Below are 23,067 nucleotides of genomic sequence, written 5' to 3'. Positions count from 1 at the left end.
TATTGATTTGACATTTTGTATAATATAACGTTATTGTTACACATCTGGGTCTATGGGGGGGGGGGGGGGGGGGGGGCACGAACATGTTAAATTACATTAAAAAGCTGATAAATAAAATATCCTCCTTCGTATAACGACTAGTGACTAGAACCTGACCTGACCACATTCACTTAGTAAGAAATAAAAAAATTACTCTACCAATCAATATAAAATTATTTCATTAACTACACTGTATATATACAAAATTTAATCCTAACTACCATGTGTATACTTCTCCATATAAAACCTAACGCTAAATTATTGTGTATTTTCCTTTGTTTATTGTTGCCATAGTGATGAAAAAAGAGTGTAACGATATGAACAAGTGATATATATGAGAAGTAAATGCACGTGGTCCTTCATCCGGGGAATTCCCCGACATTTAAGAGTTATAATGATACATATCTCCAGCCTTATTCACCCCCGTATAAATGGGTTCATGGACATTGGTTTTGATTGGCTCAGCTTGCTTACATTTAAACCTCGTGACGTACGGATTCTGCGGATGAAACAACTTCACCCCGTTGTGATGCGTAGGCAGCGTCGTATGCTGACGAGGATACACGTTGCAGCTGTTTCCAGCGACTAGATTCTGCCCATTAGGCACATGTTGCTGCGGTAGCGGCATCGTGGAGCAATGCGCGTATACATTTTGCATAGGTTGCGTCGGAAAATGCGGCAGCGTCGCCGACGACGCCTGCATGTTCCCCAGGTCGCTCTTCTCCATGAACGACGTCATCCTCATATTAGTGGCCCGCCCGAACGGCTCCTCCTTCAGTACCACCCCTTGCGCGATGTCCGCCGTGATCGGCCGGCTCACCTTCCTTCGTATCACTACCGTGCTCTCGGCGGGGTTCTCCAGGATCACGGCCGGGTGGCCGGCCTCGGCTTTGGGCGCGAAAGGGGCGGGAGGGGGACCAGCACTGGTCGGCGCGGGGGTGTTCCTCTGCAACGACGACGACTTCCACTGAATCTCTTCGCGGTTCTGGACTAGATCAACGACGCTGGTGGCGCGACGCGTGGTTTTGTGGTCGACGCTGTCGTTGGAATGGACGCCGCTAGAGGTCTCGCTGTGGTTGCTGCCCGGGGCTTCGGGCGGGGAGGTGGAGCTCTCGGTACTGAGAGTGTCGGAGCGGGGAGTGAGTTCCTCGTGGGGCATGCCCGAATCCGCCCTCCTCAAGCAGCGCGGAGTCTGGCCGGACGCGTTCTGGAAAAGGCGGGGCTTAGTGGGCGGGGCTAAACAGGGGAACACTCAAAGCGGCTGTTGCGACGGCCAAGAGGAAAACAAAACCGTTTTGTACAAAAATAGTAAACACGAAACCACAATAAAGCAAAATAGCAAGACGAAACTTCTATAAATATACCCAACTTTAGTAGGCGAATAAGTTTTTAAATATTTGTTAATTGAAAATTTTGATAAATTTATTCATCCTCTCCCAAAAAGTGATGACGATTGCATCTACTAATTGTTCTTAATTTTTTTGAGGTTAGTCTGCCTCGTAGCGCGCCAAGCAGCCTAGCGCAACAGCCAACTCGGCCCTCCGGGAGTCTTACCTGGGTTTCATGATTATGAACAATGACAGATGCGGGTGTTTTTTGTGCGTATAGTGGTTCTGGTGTTAGTAAGGGACTCGGATCCTCGTAATCTACGGGAGGGATTAGATCCTGATTGTTACTAGCGTAAGTTACGTGTTCGTCTTGAACGCAAGCCAGAAGCTAAAGCAATGATGGATGATGCAAACTTCCTTGATGTTAATGAAGCCCTTACCTTCCCCTCCTCGCTGACGGTGTCTTCCCGATTTTCCGGCCTCCTGATGGGTTGCGGCAGCGGAATTTCCCTTAGCGTCGCGTAATCCCCGTCATCCTCATCCATCGTCGTTAATCGTCTTCCTCGTACTCCACCATTTTTATTACTGGAAAAAAGGTCCCGGTCAACCGAAGACACCGCAGCAAGACGACACAAGAACAAAGCAAGCAACTAATAGGTGAGTAAGCAAAAAAATCACAACACCAATTAAGTAGAAGGCCGCGTTACCGATTAACAGACGTACTAGTTGTTTCGTTAAAGGTGACTTTGTGTTTGGGCTTGTTCTTGAACCAGCACAACTGCTTGGCTTCGTCGGGGGACGACTGCGGGCTGACGAGGGCAGGCCGCAACCAGTAGATTTGTTCTTCTTCGTCGTCTTGATTACAGACCGAACCATTAGGTGCTCTTTTGTTCATTGTAGCTTTTTGAATGACGCTCATGATGGCTTTCTTTGGAGAGGTCTCGGTGATGTTGTAGGTGCGACCATTACCCACAATGAGAAGGGGTTGTTGTGATAAATCTTCCACGCGTGAGGTCATCAAGTCGATGTCAGTCACGAGTTTAAGAGAGCGGGCTTGACGTACCGTAGCTCTCCCGACCTACAAGTTAATCATCATTCGAGCAAAAATGAGGTGGAGTGGACATACCGTGACCCTCAACTTAAAAATCCACGTTTGTTTTATTGTCAGAAACAACCAAATTACGATCCAGAAGAAGAGGTGAAGAATTCCACCTACTATACAGGCCAGAGTTGTATCGTCTAGACTCCCTTTGTAGAGGACGGTATAATCGTGGAGTAAGGGAGCGTTGCAGATTCCGACTGAGACGAGAACGCACAATGCCGCACAGTGGGTGAAATAGCTCCACTTGTTGCTGCCGCCTTCTTTCAACATGATGACTTTTCTTTCGCGTTCTTGGTTCAAAAAGGCGTTGAACCTAGAATGGTCAACGTGAAACTTAAATTTTGTTTGTCGGTGAAATTGTTACCTCGTGTGGCCGTACAGATATAAAACTAGACTAGAAGAGAGTATTAAAAGAGTAGACATCATGTAGAGTGCTAGAGTAACTTGTGGGTTAAGCAAAAACGGCGACATTTTGCTAAAGGTGAATAAGGTACTATGTTCATGTTTGAGCAAAGGGAGAGTTTTCCAGCCACCGACGATTTGCACCTGGAAGCAACGGTTAACTTCCACAGTCTGAAAGGTGTAAGTCTTACTTTGTATAAAATAGACATTCCGGCGTAGGCCAAAAGCGTATGTAAGGCGTTAATGAGTAGCTGGAAGGAAAAAATTGTGCCTAGACATTTGTTCGTTGACCAGAAGATCGCGGGATACCTTATGGAGTAAACCATAAGAGCGATCACTAAATTCATGTATTCGACGCTAACGGAGCTACCCCATCCGGTTTCTGAAACAAATAGTTCGCTAATCTTAATAAACGATCCACTCAAGCTTGTTTCACCAGTGTTATACGAGTAAGTTTTCAATTCACTATCTATCGTACTAAATCATCTTCCCTCACCTATATTCTTGTGTTCGTAATTGGTATGATTCTCGTGCCCTATAAAATCCTTTAGTGTTTTGATTACAGTATTCGTCACAACCGAGTTGCTGGTGAAAGGTAGAGGGGTGAGCGGCGCGGGGGTGGTAATAGCCGCTCTTTTCACTTGGGCGATCGACGCAGCGTTAGTGTTGTTCGCAGTCATGAAACTCAGAATTACCATTCGATCTTTATGAAGCCCCATAAAATCTAAATCAGTGCGCCATATCCAATCTGCAAAAAACGATTAACGGGGGTTATAACCTCGACTTATTTTAAGCACCTTGTGAGAGGAATCCCGCTTCGATTAAGCGAGCTTCCATCAAGAGTTTCGGCACCAGCAAGCAAAAAGCAATCATCAAATGTACAAAAGGCGCCGTGGGACCGCCGTGTCGGAAAAGCCTGCAGCTTCCATTGCTCGCGAGGACCTCCTTCGCCGGTTCTTTGCTGCACGTACTCAACTGGCGCCCCAGCTTGAACCCGTCGTTCGCCAGGTTGCCAATCTGCAAGTTCACGGATCAGATCCGATCAAATCAAAAGCGAAGTCTTAGTACCTTGAAGAGGGTCGCGATGAGGAAAACCGGCAGCAGGAGAATCGCGGCTCCCGTCAGTCCCAAGCTGCAGTTGAGTTCCAAATACGGAACTGACAAGTTTTCTGGCCACGAGAGTAGCGAGTAGCCCAAGATCCTCTTTACGCATTTGATAGCGGTGTAGGCTTGTAGCGCCGTTCCAAAAATACCGTACCACAAAGACCAGAGGTTATTGAGATGTAGGCAACTGCAGCACCGTGACGGCTTCGACGACCTGAACTGGACCTTCGGGCTGGGGATCGGTTGCGGCGAATTCGTCGTTCTCGTGTCCGTCATCTTCCCATTTGCTACTTTGATATCATTGTTGTTCTCGTAAATGTTCGGAGTGCTCCGAGAGGATGAAGACATGTCTCGTTTACCTCGTGGCAGTGATGGTTTCTGTGGTGGAGCGCCCCAAAGCCTTCTGAAATTAGGCAAAACAAAGGGAAGTTAATGGAGTGGATGATGAAGGAGGCGCCGCGAGTCAGTGGCGCGAGATAGAGAGTTATGAATCGATTGGTATACTGAGTGTTGGCTGCCGCACAAAAGAGAGATAATTGGTTTATGATGGGGTCATCAAAGGTTTAAATGGGTTTTGAGGCGAGCATTTCGGCGAAATTGCGGCTTTTATGATTGACGGAGGGAAGCGGTGCATAGGAGATGAAATGGAAAGGCGGTGGCTACGGTCATTTTATTTTTGGGAGAGTTCGGGGAATAATTACTTTGATTTAAAAATATCTTCGGTTAAATGAGAATGGTGTTGAGTTTATGGGGGCTGTGACTCATGGTGCTGTCGAAAAAGAGTTGATTGGAGGTAATTTTAGACGAACAATTACTGGAGGCACTTGCACATTTAATGATCGGACATAACTGCGCGAGATTAAAATAGGCAGAAGTGGAACACACGCGAAAAATTAAACACAGGCACAATATATCTAGCAGCCTCTTCTTATTTTTACTTAACAAGAAAACTTAATATTGCACACCAGCGTAAAGATAAACAGAACCTAACAGTTGAGTTTAGCGGCTACAGAAATAAAATTTGATAAATATTAAAAAATATTCATTTCATGTTACATTTGACATTTCGCTCTCTCTAGCGTTGGCACAAAATTGACGGGAACGTGTAAGTGAATGCCCATTTGAAACTGATAAATGTTTGAAGAGGAAACTAACGTCATATATTCATCACGAGTAATACGCCATATTTGTTATGTGAGAAACGCCTGCATAATTACATGTCAATCACGTGGTGTTTTATTCATTGCTTCGCATCCGTTGGGCGGAGGGCGGAAATAAAAGTAAAAGCGACCACACATCAATATTTTCTACATTTTCAGTACATCCTGTAGATATTTCAAAAATATTCAAGCAAGTAAATGCGGTATTTTAAACAACTATAGCAAGGTTAAAGTCGAGTCCAGCACAATTTATTTCCAAACATTAACAATTCCAGTAAACAATAAGACGTTGAAAAATTACGAGTAGAACTTGGCTCATAAATGTCACGGGCATCCTCATCTAATTCCAGACTCCATAACAAAAATTGCTAAATCTGTTATAAAACTATTTACGAATGGAATTTTAACTCAGATCATCCATTTTCCACTTTATCTGCAGTAAATTATCAGACATTATTGATATTTTAAGTCACTTATTTTAGGCACAACTCATTAAGCTAATCCTGCTATCAAATTTTATGTGAGTCATACCTATTTTCATGGGAGATTTTTCACATCAATCTCCATTTAAGTATCAATTCAAAAAAACATTCATCAGAACTTTATTGTTGCTAAAAACTTGAAGAAAAGTTTTTCTCTCGTTTGCATACATATAACTCCTCAATCTTTTTCTGTATATGTGGAACTTTCAGCTTGGCGACCTTTCCTTATGAATACTTCCACTTACTCATCTCAATAAAGAGCAAGGAAAAATATTTTCACGCTTTGCCTATTTCAACATGTTGACATTTGGCGAAGTTTCAGCTTTACTTTTCGTCATGTCTGCGCTTTTATTGCCCGACTTTCAGCGTTCAGGAATTTTTTATGCGGGCTGTTAAAGGAGTGAGTGGCGTGAGCGTATACTGTAAAAGTTCCCAAAGATGACACTTACCCCCGTAATAAGTTTAGAGAGGTGTCACATGACAATTTACGAGAAATAAATTTACACCCCAAACACTGTTTATGAATGAACTTCATTCGAAATCAAACTTGGCTCCCATTTATCTACACTTTTCATTTGATGTTTCGTGCACGAATAAAAAATATTGACTTATGTATTTTAGAAGTTTCGCATTCATCTGGAATGAGTTTTTATACAATTTGTTCCCGACTCGCTGGAAAATTCTCTACTAAATACGTCGCTGAAAATATGTTAAAGTTATGCTTTGTTCGTGTATACAAAATATTCAATTTCCGTTACTCGTGGCTAAACTTCGTTTCGTCAGGCTTTGAAAAATTGACAAATAAATTGAATAAGTTGACAAAGAAGGGATTTCGCAGCTTAGATCGGTACTGCTTTTGAAAGTTACGAGGTTCGTTTAGTAGATTTGGGATTGGAGGTAGGAGAGGTGAAACGTTAGAGAAAACAGCGAGAAGTTTAATAATGACAACGAATTAATTTAAAAATTCTAAAGATTTTTTGTACACAAGCGGATAGATTCAACGGAATTAGCTGGATTTTCCAAATGTTACAAGGCTTAACTGAAAGCATCCAGGGGCGGATCAGACCTGCTGAACTAGAACGAGAAAACTTTAGACAGACCCTTTGTGTATGGTTTTTAAAGCAGTTTGAAAGAATTTCGGGGATATTTGGTATCTGGTTTTTGAAGTATGTAGTTTGAAATAATTTCAGGGATCCCTTTTGTTTTAATTTTGAGGAGCCCTTTTGTTTTGATTTTGCAGTAAGTACATAGTTTGTGGTAGAATTTCGGGAACACATTGTGTTTGGTATTTAAAGTAGTCTGAAAGAATCTCAGAGAATCTTTTTGTTTTGAGTTTGAAGTAGTTTAAAAGAGTCTCAAGGATCCCTTTTGTATCGGTTTGAAAGAATATCCGGGACACTTTGTGTCTGATTTTTGAAGTAGTCTGAAAGAATCTCAGAGATTCTTTTTGTTTTGATCTTGAAGTAGTTTAAAAGAATCTCAACGACCCCTTTGAAAGTTTGAAAGAATCTCTTGTATTGTATGATTTTTGAAGTAGTTTCAAACAATCTTGGGGATTCCTTTTGTAGCAGTTTGAAAGAATCTCGGCACACTTTGTGTTTGGTTTTTTAAGTAGTTTGAAAGAATTTTGGGGATATTTTGTATCTGGTTTTTGAAGTAGTTTTAAAGAATCTCAGGAACACGTTTTGCAGTATTGTAGAATTTCGGGAACACTTTGAGTTTGGTTTCTGAAATAGTCTGAAAGAATCTCAGAGATTCCTTTTGTAGCAGTTTGAAAGGGTATCGGGGACACTTTGTGTCTGATTTTTGAAGTATGTAGTTGGAAAGAATCTCGGGGACTTTTTGTGTCTGATTTTTGAAGTAGTTTGAAAGAATTTTGAGGATATCTTGTATATGGTTTTGAAGCAATTCAAAAGAATCGCGGGGACTCCTTGTGTCTGGTTTTTGAAGTAGTCTGAAAGAATCTCAGGGTCCCCTTTTGTAGCAGTTCGAAAGAATCTCGGGGACATTTTTGTCTGGTTTTTGAAGTAGTTTGAAAGAATGTCGGGGACTATTTAAGATTTGGTTTTTGAACTAGTTTGAAGGAATCTCAGGGTTACCTTTTGTTTTGATTTTGAAGTAGTTTAAAAGAATCTCGAGGATTCCTTTTGTTTTGATTTTGAAGTAGTTCAAAAGAATCTCAGGCACCATTTTTGTAGCAGTTTGAAATAATCTCGGGGACATTTTGTATCTGGTTTTTGATGTAGTTTGAAAGACTTTCAGCGATCCCTTTTGTTTTGATTTTGAAGTACATAGTTTAAAAGTATCTCGGGGACCCGTTTGTAGTAGTTTGAAAGAACTTCGAGAATACTTTGTGTTTGGTTTCTTCAAGTAGTCTGAAAGAAAATCAGAGAATCCTCTTGTTTTGATTTTGAAGTAGTTTAAAAGAATCTCGAAGACTCCTTGTGTCTGGTTTTTAAAGTTGTTTGAAAGAATCTCGGGGACCTCTTGTGTGGGGTTTTTGGAGTAGTTTGAAAGAATCTCAGAGATACCTTTTGTTTTGATTTTGAAGTAGTGTAAAAGAATCTCAGGGACCGCTTTTGTATCAGTTTAAAAGGATCTCGGAGATACTATGTGTTTGGTTTTTTAAGTAGTTTGAAAAAATCTCGGGAACTTCATGCATCTGATTTTTGAAATGGTTTGAAAGAATCTCGAAGATCCTTTGTGTATCGGTTTTAAGATAATTTGAAAGAATCACGCGGACACTTTGTATCTGATTTTTGAAGTAGTTTGAAAGAATGTGAGGAATCCCATTTGTAGAAGTTTGAAAGAATCTCGAGTACACTTTTTGTCTGTTTTTTGAATTAGTTTGAAAGAAAATCGGAGACATTTTGTATTTGGTTTTTGAAGTAAATAGTTTGAAAGAATCTTGGGGACACTTTGTGTTTGATTTTTGAAGTAGTTTGAAAGAATCTCGGGGACTTCTTGTTTTTGGTTTTCGAAGTAATTTGAAAGAATCTTGAGGATCTCTTGTACCTGGTTTTTGAAGCAGTTTAAAATAATCTCGAGAACTCTTTTTGTCTGGTTTTTGAAGTAGTTTGAAAGAATCTCCAGGACCTCTTGTGTATGGTTTTTGAAGTAGTTTGAAAGAATCTCGGGGACACTTTGTCTGATTTTTGAAGTAGTTTGAAAGAATATCGGGGACTTCATGTGCCAGGTTTTTGAAGTAGTTTGAAAGAATTTTCGGGATATCTTGTACCTGGTTTTTGAAGCAGTTTAAAAGAATCTCGAGGACTCTTTTTGTCTGGTTTTTGAAGTAGTTTGAAAGAATCTCGGGGACTTCTTGTGTATGGTTTTTGAAGTAGTTTGAAAGAATCTCAGGGATCCTTTTTGTTTTGATTTTGAAGTAGTTTAGAAGAATTTCAGGGACCCCTTGTAGCAATTTGAAAGAATCTCGGGGACTTCTCGTGTTGGGTTTTTGAAGTAGTTTCAAAGAATCTCGGAGACTTCTGGTGTCTGGTTTTTGAAGTAGTCTGAAAAGAATCACGGGGACTTCTAGCGACCGATTTTTGAAATAGTTTGAAAGAATCTCGGGGACCACTTTGGTTTTGGTTTCGAAGTAGTTTGTGAAAGAATCTTGGGGATTCTAATGCCTGGTTTTTGAAATAATTTGAAAGAATCTTGGGGATTTCTAGTACCTGGTTTTTGAACTACTTTGAAAAAAATTCGGAGTCCTGTTATCAGGGCCGGAAAAAATTTAGACTAGCGTAAATAAGTATAGGCACTCTGATAGTCCCATCCACCCTTGAAAGCACCCACAAATCTTTTATTTAAACAAGCCAGGAATTCATATGCTGTCAAAATTATTGTCCCCTTGTTTGTTTGACCTTGTACCTTATACTATTTAAGTATTTAATATTTGTATCATTAGTTAATACTCCAAATAGGCTTTTTCATAGATATAGCGGTTTTATTTAGTTTTTTCTGTATTTGGATTCCTTCTCTTGGAAAATAAAACATTATTATTATTATTATTATTACTGTTATTAAAAAATCGACCAATACATTAAATACGAAAGTTAGTGCTCCCGAATGTTAAAAATGTTACACAATCTTGGTGATAATGATAAGACTGAATAAATAATATATGGTGAAATTGTGCTATTTTTATTACACATATAAGATTGTTATTATACTGTTAGATTTGACGTCGACACAACTGTATAATCATACAGTTATCTCGATTTTGTAAATAATTAATTTATAAGAATTGTATCTTAAACTTTAGCGAGACAAGCACAAATTTTGAACAGATTCACCAATCGTGTAAGTTAAACACTAGTCTAATCAATATGGCTGAACTTTCAACTTTGACACTAATTAACTTAGAATAATTGATTACATTAATTCTTAATTTTTAGGTGGGTGGTTCGGAAATCCGGTCCAAATTAAAAGACAATCTACATGATTTAGAAAACAAGTGGCACGATATTTCTTAAATAATTGCATGTTTCTACTATTTTGAAATAATAAAACAAGCATGAAAAAATAATTACATAGGAAGTGCAGAAAGTGGCACATTTCCCACTCGTGCGAAATGTGACGCTTATTTTCCTAAAAATTTTAAATATAGAATTTTATTCCTGTGAACTATCGATACTTTAACATCTACGTGGTGTTACATTAATCCAAAGCTATGTCTTTCGTTGTACGAAATTGACAGATTTCGCGCCTTCGACGAGTCGGTGCACCAAAACGTAAGACCGTCAATTAACAATTCTTTCTTTCCACGAATTCGTGATCTCGCCTTACAATTAACTCAATAAGATTAGTTAAACCTAAGAACGATTAAAAAGCATTAAGACTTGTGAGCTTTAGCTTCGTTGAAAGCGAGTCGCCTCAAAGCTCTACACGTTTCAACTTGAAAGGCTTTATTCTCTCATTTTATCCTGTTTCTCTCCACAATCCCGTTCCCTCCAGACGCCCGCACGCCACTGGGACGCGCTCACTCGTAAATATCCCCGATAAGCGCATATTCTCGTTTGAAAAATTCCCAGTGGAACGCACAACCGACAGGTGCTTAAATCAAAATTAATGAGGCGTGCGCTTCTTATCAAGCTAAAGCACACATAATCGTGTCCAGGGAGTTCCCTGGAAAGCTCTTTCGCTGACAGCAGTTACACAACCGCAATCGATACAGACAACTCAAAGACATCGCATTCCATCAATCTGTTGAATCGGAAGACCACACCTACACCAAAACACTATCAATTTTCCGCCATGAGTGGTCAATGCCCTTGCACAAAGCTCGAAAAAAATCGGACCTCCGGCATGCAAAAGCGCGTGGAGAAAAGCTTACCATTTTCGCTGGCGCAACCGGTTTTCCCTCACATGTCAATTAAAACATCACAAGGACACTTGTGCTCACTCGACCTTCTTCAAAGGCTGCCGACATCACCAGCGTACGCGCCAAGCCGTCTATTCATTCAGCGTCGCGAGCGTCGCAGGAAGGTAGTTTTGATCCTTCGACAATGGAGCTTAATGGGAGGCATGCGCTTTTGCCGGCTATCGATTCCGACGTCGATATCCTTACATGTGTCAGGTTACATACACATTACGGCACATCAGGATTCCGACCGCGATCGAGGAAGTTGCAGGTTTATTACCCTGAGGATGCACGCCGATTCGGCTAAATTATTTTAATGGGATAAATATACACCGAATGATTATTTTCTTATTGCGATTTACGAAGCGATGAAATTTCGACGCGCGGATGATGGCTGCGTTATTAAATAAACAAGAGGGACCCAGTTTTTGAGGAATTTTTATTTTTGCTGTGGGAGGGTCGAAACGGCCGTAGCTGAATATGCAGGTGTATGTATATGTTACAGAAATGTATAGTCTGTTCTTGGAATGAGATCTGTTTTTACGTGTTTATTTTCATTGACTGAAACGACCCAGCCTCTGCCAAATGTGGAAGATAATTCATTTTGATTGGAGAGACGTAAATGTCAACGGCGACGTTTGGGTTATGTCAAAGGCGCTTACTTAATTTTTATGGAGTTAATTTTGAATAAATTAAGTCTGAAAAGTTTTTTTATATTTTCAGTTTGCGCGGGAGAAATAAATTCGGGGTTTCCGAAACCACTTCACAGCTTTTATATTCAGAGTGATGTGATTATCATATCACGAAGTCAGTGGTTTATTTTCTTTGTTATTAAAGTGAATAAATACAGAATAAATGAAATTGCTGACATATTCTTATTTTTACTTTCTAAGCAAAAGCTAAGGAAGTATTGTATTCGAGTCCATTGGACGACTGGCTACTTTTATGTTTGACTGTTGTCTGTCAGAATTTTTATTAGGCAGATAGGATGACGTCATCTCTCAAATTTACAATAGTAAATATTATTTAAGTTGTATAAAATAAGACAGTTTTGTACATGTGTTTTTTAAATCTGAGTCGAATTTTATCCTAGACATCCAATTTTTGAAAAAAATCAGAGCTGTATAACAATATTTTGCAATTTAACTTTGAAACTGTAAACCAACTGTTTTGAAATCTTGCAAATGTTTCGATTTTCAGTTTTTCGATTCTATAATTTTTCGATTCTTCAATTTCACAATTTTTCAAATTTCCAGATTTCTTCTATTTTCGTTTTCCCAATTTTCCGATATTTCAGTTTTACGATTTTTCAATTTTTCGACTTAATTTTTCGATTAATTGATTTTTTGATTTTTTCATTTCTCAATTTCTCGAATTTTCACTGTTTCGATTTTCACGTTATTGAATTTTTATTTTCTCGATTTTTCGACTTCTAGATTTTCCCGCTTCTCGATTTTCAGTTTTTCGATATTTCAATATTGAGATTCTTCAATTTTTCGATTCTTCAATTTCGTGATTCTTGAAATTCTCAATTTCTTCATTTTACGTTTTCTCAATTTTCCGATGTTTCAGTTTTGTGATTTTAAAATTTTTCGACTCTGCAATTTTTCGATTTCTTAAATTTCTCGATTAATTGTTTTTTTGATTCTCCCATTTCTCGATTTTTCACTGTATCAATTTTCCCGTTTTTGATTTTTTAATGTATCGATTTCTCGACTTTTCGATTTCTCGATTTTTTTGTTTCTCTATTTTCAATTTTTCGATGTTTCAATGTTGGGATTTTCAATTTTTCGATATTTCAATGTTGGGATTTTCAATTTTCCGATTTTTCAATTTTTCGATTCTTCAAATTTTCGATTTCTGGGTTTCTTCATTTTTTGACTTTCAGTTTTACGATTTTTCTATTTTTCGACTCTGTAATTTTTCGATTTTTCAATTTTTCGATTTTTGACTTGCGTATAGATTTTTCAATTTTTCGATTCTTTGATGTTTCGATTTTACAATTTTTTAATTTTTCGATGTCGATTTTTCAATATTTAAAATTTTTTGATTGCCGATTTTTCGATTTTTCAGTTCTTCAATTTTTCAATTTTTCGAATTTTTAAATTTTAGATTTTTCGGTTTTTAGATGGTTCGATTTCCAAATCTTTCAATTTTTTAATTTCTTGGTTTTAGATTTTGCAGTTCAAATTTTCGATTTCTCAATTTTTAGATGTTTCAGTTTTATGACTTTTCAATTTTTCGACTCTTCAATTTTTTAATATTATACTATTTCAGTTTTGAGACTTTTTATTTTTTCTCAATTTCTCGATTATTTGATTTTTTGTTTTTTCCATTTCTTGATTTCTCTTTCTCTCTCGACTATTCACAGTTTCGATTTTCACGTTTTTGATTTTTCATTTTATCGATTTTTGAATTTCCCAATTTTCAGATTTTCAACTGTTTCAATGTTGGAATTCTTCAATTTTCCGATTCTTCATTTCACGATTCTTCAAATTTTTGATTTCTTGATATCTTCAATTTTTCGATTTCTCAGTTTTTATTTTTCCATTTCTCGATTTCTCGACTTTTCGGTGTTTCGAATTTCACGTTTTTGATTTTTCAATTTATCGATTTCTTGATTTTTCAGTTCCTCGATTTTCAGTTTTTCGATATTTCAATGTTGGCATTTTTCAGTTTTCCGACTCTTCAGTTTTTCCATTTCTCAATTTCTCGATTAATTAATTATTTTTTGATTTTTTCATTTCTCGATTTCTCGACTTTTCAGTGTTTCGCTTGTCACGTTTTTGATTTTTTAATTTATCGATTTTTGGACTTTTCAATTTTTTGATTTCTCAATTTTTCGATGGCTCAGTTTAGAAATTTTCAATTTTTCCATTCTTCCATTTTTCAATTTTTCATAATTTCAATTTTTCGATTCCTCGATTTTTTACTTTTTCGATTTTTTGATGTTTCGATTTCTCGATTTTTCAATTTTTCAATAGTCTGATTTTTCAGTTCTTCAATTTCTCAATTTTTAAAATTTTTAAATTTTAAATTTTTCAGTTTTTTGATGTTTCGACTTCTCGATCGTTCGACTTTTTAAATCATTGATTTTAGATTTTGCGGTTTTTCAATTTTTCAATTTTTAAAGTTTTTGATTTTTGGATTATGAATCTTTCGTTTTTAAAATTTTTCGTTTTTTCAATTTTTTCTATTTCTCCATTTACCGAGATTTCGTTCAATTTATCGATTTTTCGATTCTTCAATTTTTCAATTTTTCGATTTTCGATATTTCAGTTTTCGGATTTTTCAATTTTTCGATTTCTCGATTTCTTCATTTTTCGTCTTCTCAGTTTTCCGATGTTACAGTTTTATGATTTTTCAATTTTTGGATTTCTCAATTTCGGGATTAATCGATTTTTTAATTTTCCCATTTCTCGATTTCTCGACTACGATTTCTCCATTTTTCAATTTTTCGATTTCTCAATTTTTCGATGTTTCAGCTTTGGAATTTTCAATTTTTCGAATCTTCCATTTTTTTAATTTTTCACTATTTCAGTTTTGGGACTTTGCAATATTTCGAATTTTGAGTTTTTCGATTTCTCAATTTTTTATTTTCGATTTTTCAATTTTTTGATTTTTATATTTTTGAATTTTTCGATTTTTATCAATTTCTCAATTTTTAAATTTTTAAAGTTTTAGATTTCCCGATTTTTACATTTTCCAGTTTTTCAATTTTCGATTATCTAATTTTTCAATTTTAAAATTTTTATATTTTTCAGTTTTTCATTTTTTTAATTTTTTTATTTTTCGCTTTATCGTGATTTCGATGTTCCAATTTTTTGATTGTTTAATTGCTTGATTTTTTGGGTTTTTAATTTTAAATTTTTCATTTTTCAATTTTTAACTTTTCGATTTTTTAATTTTTCGGTTGTTCGACTTCTCGACTTTTCCATTTGTCGATTTCTTGATCTTTTGATGTTTCAGTTTTTGATTATTTTAATGTTTCGATTTTTCGATTTCTTAGTCTTTTCGATTTTTCGACTTTTCGGCTTTAAAATTTTCCAATTTTTTTCCCCACTTCAGCTTCGGAATTTTTTCAATTTCTCGATTTTCCAGTGTTTCGATTTTCATGTTTTTGATTTTTTAATTTATCCAGTTTTCCACTTTTCGTTTTCTGGATTTTCCGATTTTTCGATATTTCAGTTTTGGGATTTTCAATTATTCGATTCTTCTATTTTTCATTTTTTCAATATTTCAGTTCTGGAACTTTGCAATATTTCGATTCTTCAATTTTTCGCTTTCCCGATTTTTTAATTTTTCGATTTTTTGATGTTTCGATTTCTCGAGTTTTCATTTTTTCAATATTTTAATTTTTCAATTTTTAAAATTTCAGATTTTCCGATTTTTCGATTTTTCAGTTCTTCAATTTTTCAAAATTTTAAATTTTGTATTATTCAATTTTTTTATCTTTCCGTTTTAAAATTTTTCGATTTTTCAATTTTTCATTATTTCAATTTCTCTATCTTTCAATTTTTCAATTTTTCGAATTATCAATTGTTTTTAATTTAAAATTTTTCAATTTTTAAATTTTTAACTTTTCGATTTTGGCCTATTTCGATTTCTCAATTTTTCAGTGCCTTGACTTCTCGACTTTTCCTTTTCTCGATTTCTCGATCTTTTGATTTCTGGGTGTTTCAGTTTTTGATCATTTCGATGTGTCGATTTTTCGATTTCTAGTTTTTTTTTAATTTTAGATGTTTCAATTTCTCACTTCTTCGATTTTTCAATTTTTGGATATTTCTATTTTACCATTTCTCGAATATTTAAATTTTGGATTGTTCAGGTTATTGATTTTTCAATATTTTAGTTTTTTAAATTTTACATTTTCCGATTTTCCAATTGCTCGTTTTTACGAATTTCTCGATGTTTCGATTTCTTTACATTTCGATTATTCGAATTTTAAAATTTTTCGATTTTTCGATTTTTAGATTTCTAGATGTTTCAAGTTTGCGATTCTTCAATTTTTCAATTTCTCGATATTTTAATTTTTCAGTTTTTAAAATTTTAAATTTTTGGATATCCCGATTTTTCGATTTTTCAATTGTTCATTTTTTTAATTTTTAAATTTTAGATTCTTCAGTTTTTTTGATGTATTGATTTCTCAATCTTTCGATTTTTTAACTTCTTGGTTTTAGATTTTGCGGTTTTCAATTTTTCGATTTTTCGATTTCTTCATTTATCGAGATTTCGATGTTCCGATTTTTTGATTGTTTAAATTTTCGATTTTTCAATTTTTCGATTTATCAATTTTTTAATTTTAAATTTTGTAATTTTTGAATTTTTAACTTTTCGAATTTGGCATATTTTTTTTTCATTTCAGTTTTGGAACTTTATCAATTTCTCAGTTTTTCACTTTCCAGTTTTTTTGATTTTTGCAATTTTTAAATTTTGGGTTTTCCATTTCTCGGTTTTTCGATTTTTGGACTTTTCGATTTTTAGATTTTTTTTTTGATGTTTCGATTTCTAGATTATTTAATTTTTCGATTGTTTAATTCAATTTTTTACCATATTTTTATTTCGTAATTTTTCGAATTTCTAAATTATTGATTTTTCAGATTTTTGATTTTTCAATTTTTTGGTTTTTTAAATTTTATATTTTTCGATTTTTCAGTTGTTCGTTTGTACAGATTTTTCAATTTTTTATATTATAAATAAATGACCGAAAATAAATAAATAAATGAATTGTTAATAATTATTATTTTAAATATGTATAAAAACCAATTAACAAAATACTTTGCTTCATTTATCCCAAGGGATATAAAAAAAGACGAAGTCGAGAAAAGCAATGAAAAACCACATTGGATATTTCGGATACCCTCATTTTTTTTTCAGAGAAAAATCGCAAAAATTTAACTCATCATCCCCTTCGCCAAATGTGTAAATCCAGATAAAGATCTCTCCACCACTACGTGACATCCCCTTTATTTCACCCTCTAACACTCCTACACCCATTGTGCATTCTAACCGACTTTGAAGCGTCAACGTGACTTGAGCTCCATTCTTAGCCCATATAATGGAAATCAAACTTTAGAACAACACCTGAGACTAAACAATTGAGGTTCATTTCGTTGCGCTATAGAAGTAATCCAATAAAGATTCCTCATGTGCACAGCGTATAGTTCCAGCCAACAATAGCTTTGTATAATGCATTCATGTATCAAGTAGCAAAGCAACGTAAATCAGCGTTAAACTGACCATTAAAAAGCTGGTTTGAGTGTTGCTCATGCGTTGATCGTCGATCCCTCTGACAATTAAATGGTCTGGATGCAGCAACAAGCGGATTTACTACGTTTAAAATTAGACCGTGTGGTTGTAATTGCGGTTTGTTTTGCCGCCATGTTTATAGGTTAGGTGTCACTTTTGACAAGAAAGGGTTCTGGGTTTTTTCTTATAGGGGTTATGAATGATGAACACGTGACACGCAAGCTGGAAATAATTCCATAGCACTCCATCACAAATGTCTAGAAGAGCTGTGACCCATATCCATTTAGTTACAAAAGTGACAATATATGGGATGTAAATGATCGAAGCCACACCTGTTCTTCCTCAGGATACAAATCAGACGGTTTTAATTAGTTACAAAACACCGCTGTCATTTGTAGCATTTATATTACGATGTAATGTCACTTCCGGTGTAATTGAATATAAAACAGTTATTTTTCTGATTTGCATATCTGTATTTTAAACCGTTTCTCCGATTCGTCGATAAAAATATGGAAATCTTGGAAACTGGAAAGTTAAATAAACACGCGCTATCGATTTTCTTATAAATTATTTAAAATCTCAAGGTCAAGGGTGCGAGTAAACACGTAGTATTTTACACGACAACTTTTGTTTTTGCACGTTTTCTACTCACCTTCTATGTTATTTACTTATTTTCCGTTACACTTTACAGATGAGGAGCAATTTGCACCTAATTATAGACACACTCTGAATAATAAAGGGTGTGCATATTCAGTATAACAGCACGTAAAGGAAGCGGGCGGAGAGAGCAAATTTACAATTTTAAACAGGAATGTGCATAAATATAGTCAATCATCTTTCTCAAAAACTAGTACGATTTAAAAGTGTGCGGTTGGCCTTCAGGATTACGTTTAATTGCTGCTAACGAACTTTTCATTCAACGAAAGAAGAATGGCAAAGTCACCTCATGAAACCGTGGGATAAAATTATTTTAGTGTCGCATGCCATACAAGCACAGCATATAAATATTTAATCTCTGTTCCTAAAATAGTACAATTCAGTTAAATTAGATAAAAATTGGACGCGTCACATGTTGATATTAATAAATCACGGGTTAGAACGAGTCACAGTATTTTTTGTAGATGAAAACATTATAATATTGGTGGATTTATGGGACACCATCTGGACTACAGCCATCTAGTCATAAGAGTGTTCCTACCCCAAAATGACATGAAATATCGCCGGCGCTAAAAATCAATAAATAGTAAAATGCTGACTTGAACAAAGCACGTAAAATTGATTGCCTCTTTAGTTTACACCATTTCTTAAACGTGTTTAACAGTCGTGAAAGAATAAAGATCAAATAACTTAACACAACACATTTTTTAATGAAGTGAATAATTTCGTTCTACTCACTCCTATCGAAAAAATAAAACTATACAAACACAATCTGATCTTTCTTCTTTCCAAATCACTAAACACATTGAGAACAAACGTAAAATAAAATCGGAATCAGTTTTTTGCGTAGTCACTGCAGGTCATCATTTTATCATCGATTCGTACGAAAAACCCGCCAGGACTATTTCTTGTTGGTTGTAGGGTAGCAACTCCCTTAACAATACTTCCTTCGGAGACCTATCTACAGACATTTTTCTTTTTATTGGCTTCAAATGATTGATCTGGAGGGCACTGAACACTTTTGAACTAGAAAAGTGCTCTCTCTGAGCAAAATCGTAAAATATCTATAAAATTGTTATTATGGGCAAGATTTCACAAGAACGTTTATTTAAATGCTCCTAAATGTGCGTAAATATTGACACAAATCACTTTATTGCTATTATCTGGGCTTTAACAGTGTTAGAATTGAGGTAGATCAGTAAAGCAAACAGTCGTAATCCGGCTGTTAAATTGTATTAAATATTACTGTTGTTCTCACCCTAACCCTAAAGGGAAAGCCCTTCACACGAACGGCAGATACAGAATTTCGTCGCCTTTGTAGTATTCATGTTTTAGTGTAGGGCAAACTGGGAAAATGTGGCTCTTTAGGGAAACGCTTTATGAATAACGTAATCCTTAAGGCAAATGTTACAATATTAATTTGATTAGAGTGCCGACAATAATCATTAAAGCCCACAAACTTTGCCACCAGCAGACACTAAAAAACATGGTCGAAGGTTATTCGATAGAACTACCCTTGCTCCTGAAAAAATATATTTTTTTTGCGATTTTTCTTTTCTGATAACCCCTATAAAGTAAAAATCGGTGGCGTAAATAACACTCCCGTAGCTTTTTTGACTTGAAGTTTCCATTTCTTCAACTTTCCATGTTTTTTGTTTTTTCAGTTTTTCAATTTTCTGAATTTTTCTATTTTCGGATTTTACAATTTTTCGATTTGAGTTTCTCGAGTTTTCAATTTTTAATTTTTCAGTTATTCGATTTGCAATTTTTCATTCCGGTTTTTTATTTTATTTATTTTTTTAATTATTGGATTTTTCAATATTACCATTTTATAATTTTTTGTTTTTACAATTTTACTTTTTTCATTTTTTCGATTTGCGATTTTTCAGTGTTTCATTTTTTTTGTTTCTTCAAGTTTTAGATTTTGCAATTTTTCGATTTAAAATTTTTCAATATTTCAATTATTGGGACTTCGCAATATTTTGAATCTTCAATTTTTCGATTTCTCGATTTTTTATCTTTTCAATTTGTCGATTTCTTAATTTTAGATTTTTCAATTTTCCCATTTTATGATGTTTCGATTTCTCGATTTTTCAATTTTTCGATATTTTAATTTGTCGATTTTTAAAATTTTTAGATTTCCCGATTTTCGATTTTTTAGTTCTTCAATTTTTCGAATTTTTGAAGTTTAGATTTTTCAGTTTTTTGATGTTTTAATTTCTTGATCTTTCGATGTTTTAACTTCTTGGTTTTAGATTTTGTGGTTTTCAATTTTTCAATTTTTCTATTTTTCGATTTACCGAGATTTCGATGTTCCGATTGTTTGATTGTTCAAATTCTCGATTTTTCATGTTTTACATTTTTCGATTTATTGATCTGCGAATTTGCGATTTTTCGATTTAAAATTTTTCGATGTCAGTTTTGGGATTTGCAATTTTTAGATTTTTTTCATATTTAATTTTTCAATATTTTAGTTTTGGGACTTTGTAATATTTCGAATCTTCAATTTGTCGATGTCTCCATTTTTTATCTTTTCGATTTTTCTATTTTTCAGTTTTTAAATTTTCCGATTTTTCCGATTTTTTGATGTTCCGATTTCCCCATTTTTCAATTTTTCGATATTTTAATCTTTCAATCTTTAAAATTTCAAATTTTAGATTTCCAGGTTTTCGATTTTTCAGTTTTCAATTTTTCGATTTGTTAAATTTTAGGTTTTTCAGTTTTTTAATGTTTCCATTTCTCTATCCTTCGATTTTTTAACTTCTTGGTTTTAGATTTTGCGGTTTTCAAGTTTTCAATTTTTAAAGTTTTTGATTTTTCGATTCAATCTTTTGATTTTTCAGTTTTTCATTTTATGAATTTTTCTTTCTCAATTTACTGAGATGTCAATGTTCCGATTTTTTGATTGCTCAATTTCTCGATTTTTTCATTTTTAAAATTTTCGATTTATTGATTTGCGATTTTTCAATTTTTCATTTTTTTGTTTCTTCAAATTTTACATTATGCAATTTTTAGATTTAAAAATTGTCGATGTTTCAGTTTTGGGATTTTAAATTTTACGATTCTTCCATTTTTTAATTTTTCAATATTTTTTCAGTGTTTCGATTTGTTACTTTTTTCGATTTTTTGTTTTTCATTTCTTCAGTTCTTCAATTTGCGATTTTCCGATTTTCCACTTTTTCAATTTTGCAACTTTTCGTTTTTTCCGATTATTTAGTTTTTCCATATTTTTATTTGACGATTTTTCAAACTTCTCGATCAAATCAAATCAAAATTTAAAAAAATGGAAAAAGTACAAAATAAAAATGAAAATTTTGAAAAATCTAAACATTCCAAGAACTTGAAAAATTAAAGACACAAAATTGAGAAATCGGAAGATTAAAAATTGAGAAATCCGAAGATTAAAAATTGAGAAACTTAAAAACCGAAAAAGTGCAAAATAAAAATATTGAAAATTAAAGAAACCAGAAAATCGGATAGCTACAAACTCAGAAATTGTAAAAACTAAAAAATTTAAGAATTGAGTAAATGAAAAATAACAATCAAGAACTTGTAAATTAAGGAAACGAAAAATTGAAAAATCGAAAAATTAAAAATTGAGAAACTGAAAATTCGAAAATTGAAACACAGTAAAATCCAAAAATTGCAAATCGAAAAATTGAGGAAAAAACAAAAAATTATGAAACCAAAGTACTGAAAAATTGAAAAATTAAAGAAAATGAAAAAAAAAAACTGTGACATCAAAAAATTGGTCAAATTATAATCATTGATATTTGATTTGGCGAATTTTATATTTTGATAACTGTCAAAAGTTAAAATAAAGTGAGTCAAATTTACTATTGTAAATTTTGGAGATGACGACATCAAATTATTGGTGGGGACGATCACCCAATTTTTGATTGACGTTTTACCATTTACATGATAGTCCTAATAAACATCCAAAATTTGACAACAATCGGCACAGTAGTTTCTAAGATTATCAATCTGTCTGTAATAAAAATCCGGACTGACGGCAGACAGACAGACAATTGGAAACGAAGACCTATTTCTTCGATTACAATACTTCCTTAGCTTACGCGCGCGGGTCAAGGAATATCGTTTTTAAAATGCATATATAAATTTTAAAAATTGTATCACTCTATGCTGTAATTTTAATTATGGCGTCAAATTGTAGATCAAACAGTATAAAAGTTACCAAAATTGAAATTTTACTTCTACTACAAACATGATTAATTTTTAAGAAGTAATGTCTGAGATAGTTTTTTAAAATTATTTACTAGTCCTAGTTAGTTTGTAAAACCCCGAAAATACGGATAAGAATGACTCTACAACAGTGCGCTCTAGACGTCAGTCGGGAAGCACAAACCCCGAAATCCCCCGTCCTTCCGTGCCAAAGTGCATTATTTTAAACCCAAAAACCCGCTCCAGATCCTTCGATAACCTCTCCCCGTCGAAAATCCCTCTCGAAAGCAAACCTCCGTACCGAAAAAACGCCAGGTGTTTGGCGTAAGGTGTGTTTTGAAGGCCCGGGCTAAACCACTGCCGGAATCTGGCAGACTTAAGTCTTGCAGCTGCCGGATCGCCATGTGTAGCCAATCACTGCACGTTCCGACACACACCTGTCGTCTCGACACGAAACAAACAAATTTCAGAAATAACAAAGCAAAAGAAAATTTTAAACGCCATTTGTTAATTTATGCAAATCAGAAAGAAATAATGCGGCAGGAAGAGGGAAATTATATAACAATCAGATGGTATCAGCGCGCGGGAAAATTGTTTTTATCGAGCGGTTCCGGCGCAGAAGTGCGGAAAATTCTGCATTTCGAGCGGCACTTCGCTGAATGGCAGTTGCGGTCGAAGGGTTATGAGGGCTGATGATAATTGCTGCTTACCTCTCAATTTGGAGGGTTGACCGCAAATTTGCGAGAGCGCATGTGGTTTCGGGCGCAGCGCTGCGGGATCCGTGCTGGCACTCGATGGACGCGCACCGGACTAACACCGAAGAAGTAAGCTGAGGTTTCGGCCCGGTGGACAGAGTGGTAGGGCTAGGGCGGCAGATGTTAATTCGATGGAAGTATCACTGGAGATAATCGAAAAAGGCGATTTTTGCCATTCGTTTTAATCTGGGTTTGCTTTTCGCACAATTATTTTAATAAGGGAGGATGGGCGTGCAGCTGCC

General features: G+C 34.8%; 1 protein-coding gene across 4 annotated transcripts; it reads right to left on the bottom strand.

The window, feature by feature from the left end:
- Window positions 1-35: 35 nt before the first annotated feature.
- Tinc (tincar) lies at window positions 36-22,865 on the bottom strand. Of its 4 annotated transcripts, none has more exons than XM_064071459.1 (11): window positions 22,781-22,865; window positions 3,940-4,378; window positions 3,669-3,888; window positions 3,368-3,619; window positions 3,063-3,253; window positions 2,834-3,015; window positions 2,494-2,782; window positions 2,075-2,445; window positions 1,808-1,952; window positions 1,594-1,755; window positions 36-1,246 (listed from the first exon to the last, which is right to left on the bottom strand). In XM_064071459.1, the coding sequence occupies exons 2-11, from the start codon at window positions 4,321-4,323 to the stop codon at window positions 422-424; spliced, it is 3,021 nt and encodes a 1,006-aa protein (XP_063927529.1). In that variant the 5' UTR covers window positions 4,324-4,378; window positions 22,781-22,865; the 3' UTR covers window positions 36-421. The 4 variants fall into 4 exon arrangements, with proteins under 4 accessions (XP_063927529.1, XP_063927536.1, XP_063927543.1 ...); XM_064071466.1 differs by lacking the exon at window positions 22,781-22,865 and adding an exon at window positions 10,956-11,069 and having other exon boundaries at window positions 37-1,246; XM_064071473.1 differs by lacking the exon at window positions 22,781-22,865 and adding an exon at window positions 4,677-4,871 and having other exon boundaries at window positions 37-1,246.
- Between the last annotated feature and the right edge of the window lie 202 nt (window positions 22,866-23,067).

The sequence above is a fragment of the Zophobas morio genome, unplaced genomic scaffold, assembly GCF_036711695.1.
Source record: "Zophobas morio isolate AGI-343-1 ecotype UQ-CSIRO unplaced genomic scaffold, CSIRO_AGI_Zmor_V1 ptg000004l, whole genome shotgun sequence".
In the NCBI taxonomy this organism is placed as follows: domain Eukaryota; kingdom Metazoa; phylum Arthropoda; class Insecta; order Coleoptera; family Tenebrionidae; genus Zophobas; species Zophobas morio.
The sequence above is the reverse complement of the archived record's forward strand: the minus strand, read 5'-3'. Positions and strand labels throughout refer to the sequence as shown.

Excerpts from the sequence above, each read along its gene's own strand:
- Tinc (XM_064071459.1), bottom strand. The coding sequence starts at position 4,323 with ATGTCTTCATCCTCTCGGAGCACTCCGAACATTTACGAGAACAACAAT. Across the intron at positions 3,016-3,062 it reads GAATGTCTATTTTATACAAA|GTGCAAATCGTCGGTGGCTG; the intron begins GTAAGACTTACA and ends CGTTGCTTCCAG. Across the intron at positions 1,756-1,807 it reads CCGTCAGCGAGGAGGGGAAG|CTTCTGGCTTGCGTTCAAGA; the intron begins GTAAGGGCTTCA and ends TCATTGCTTTAG.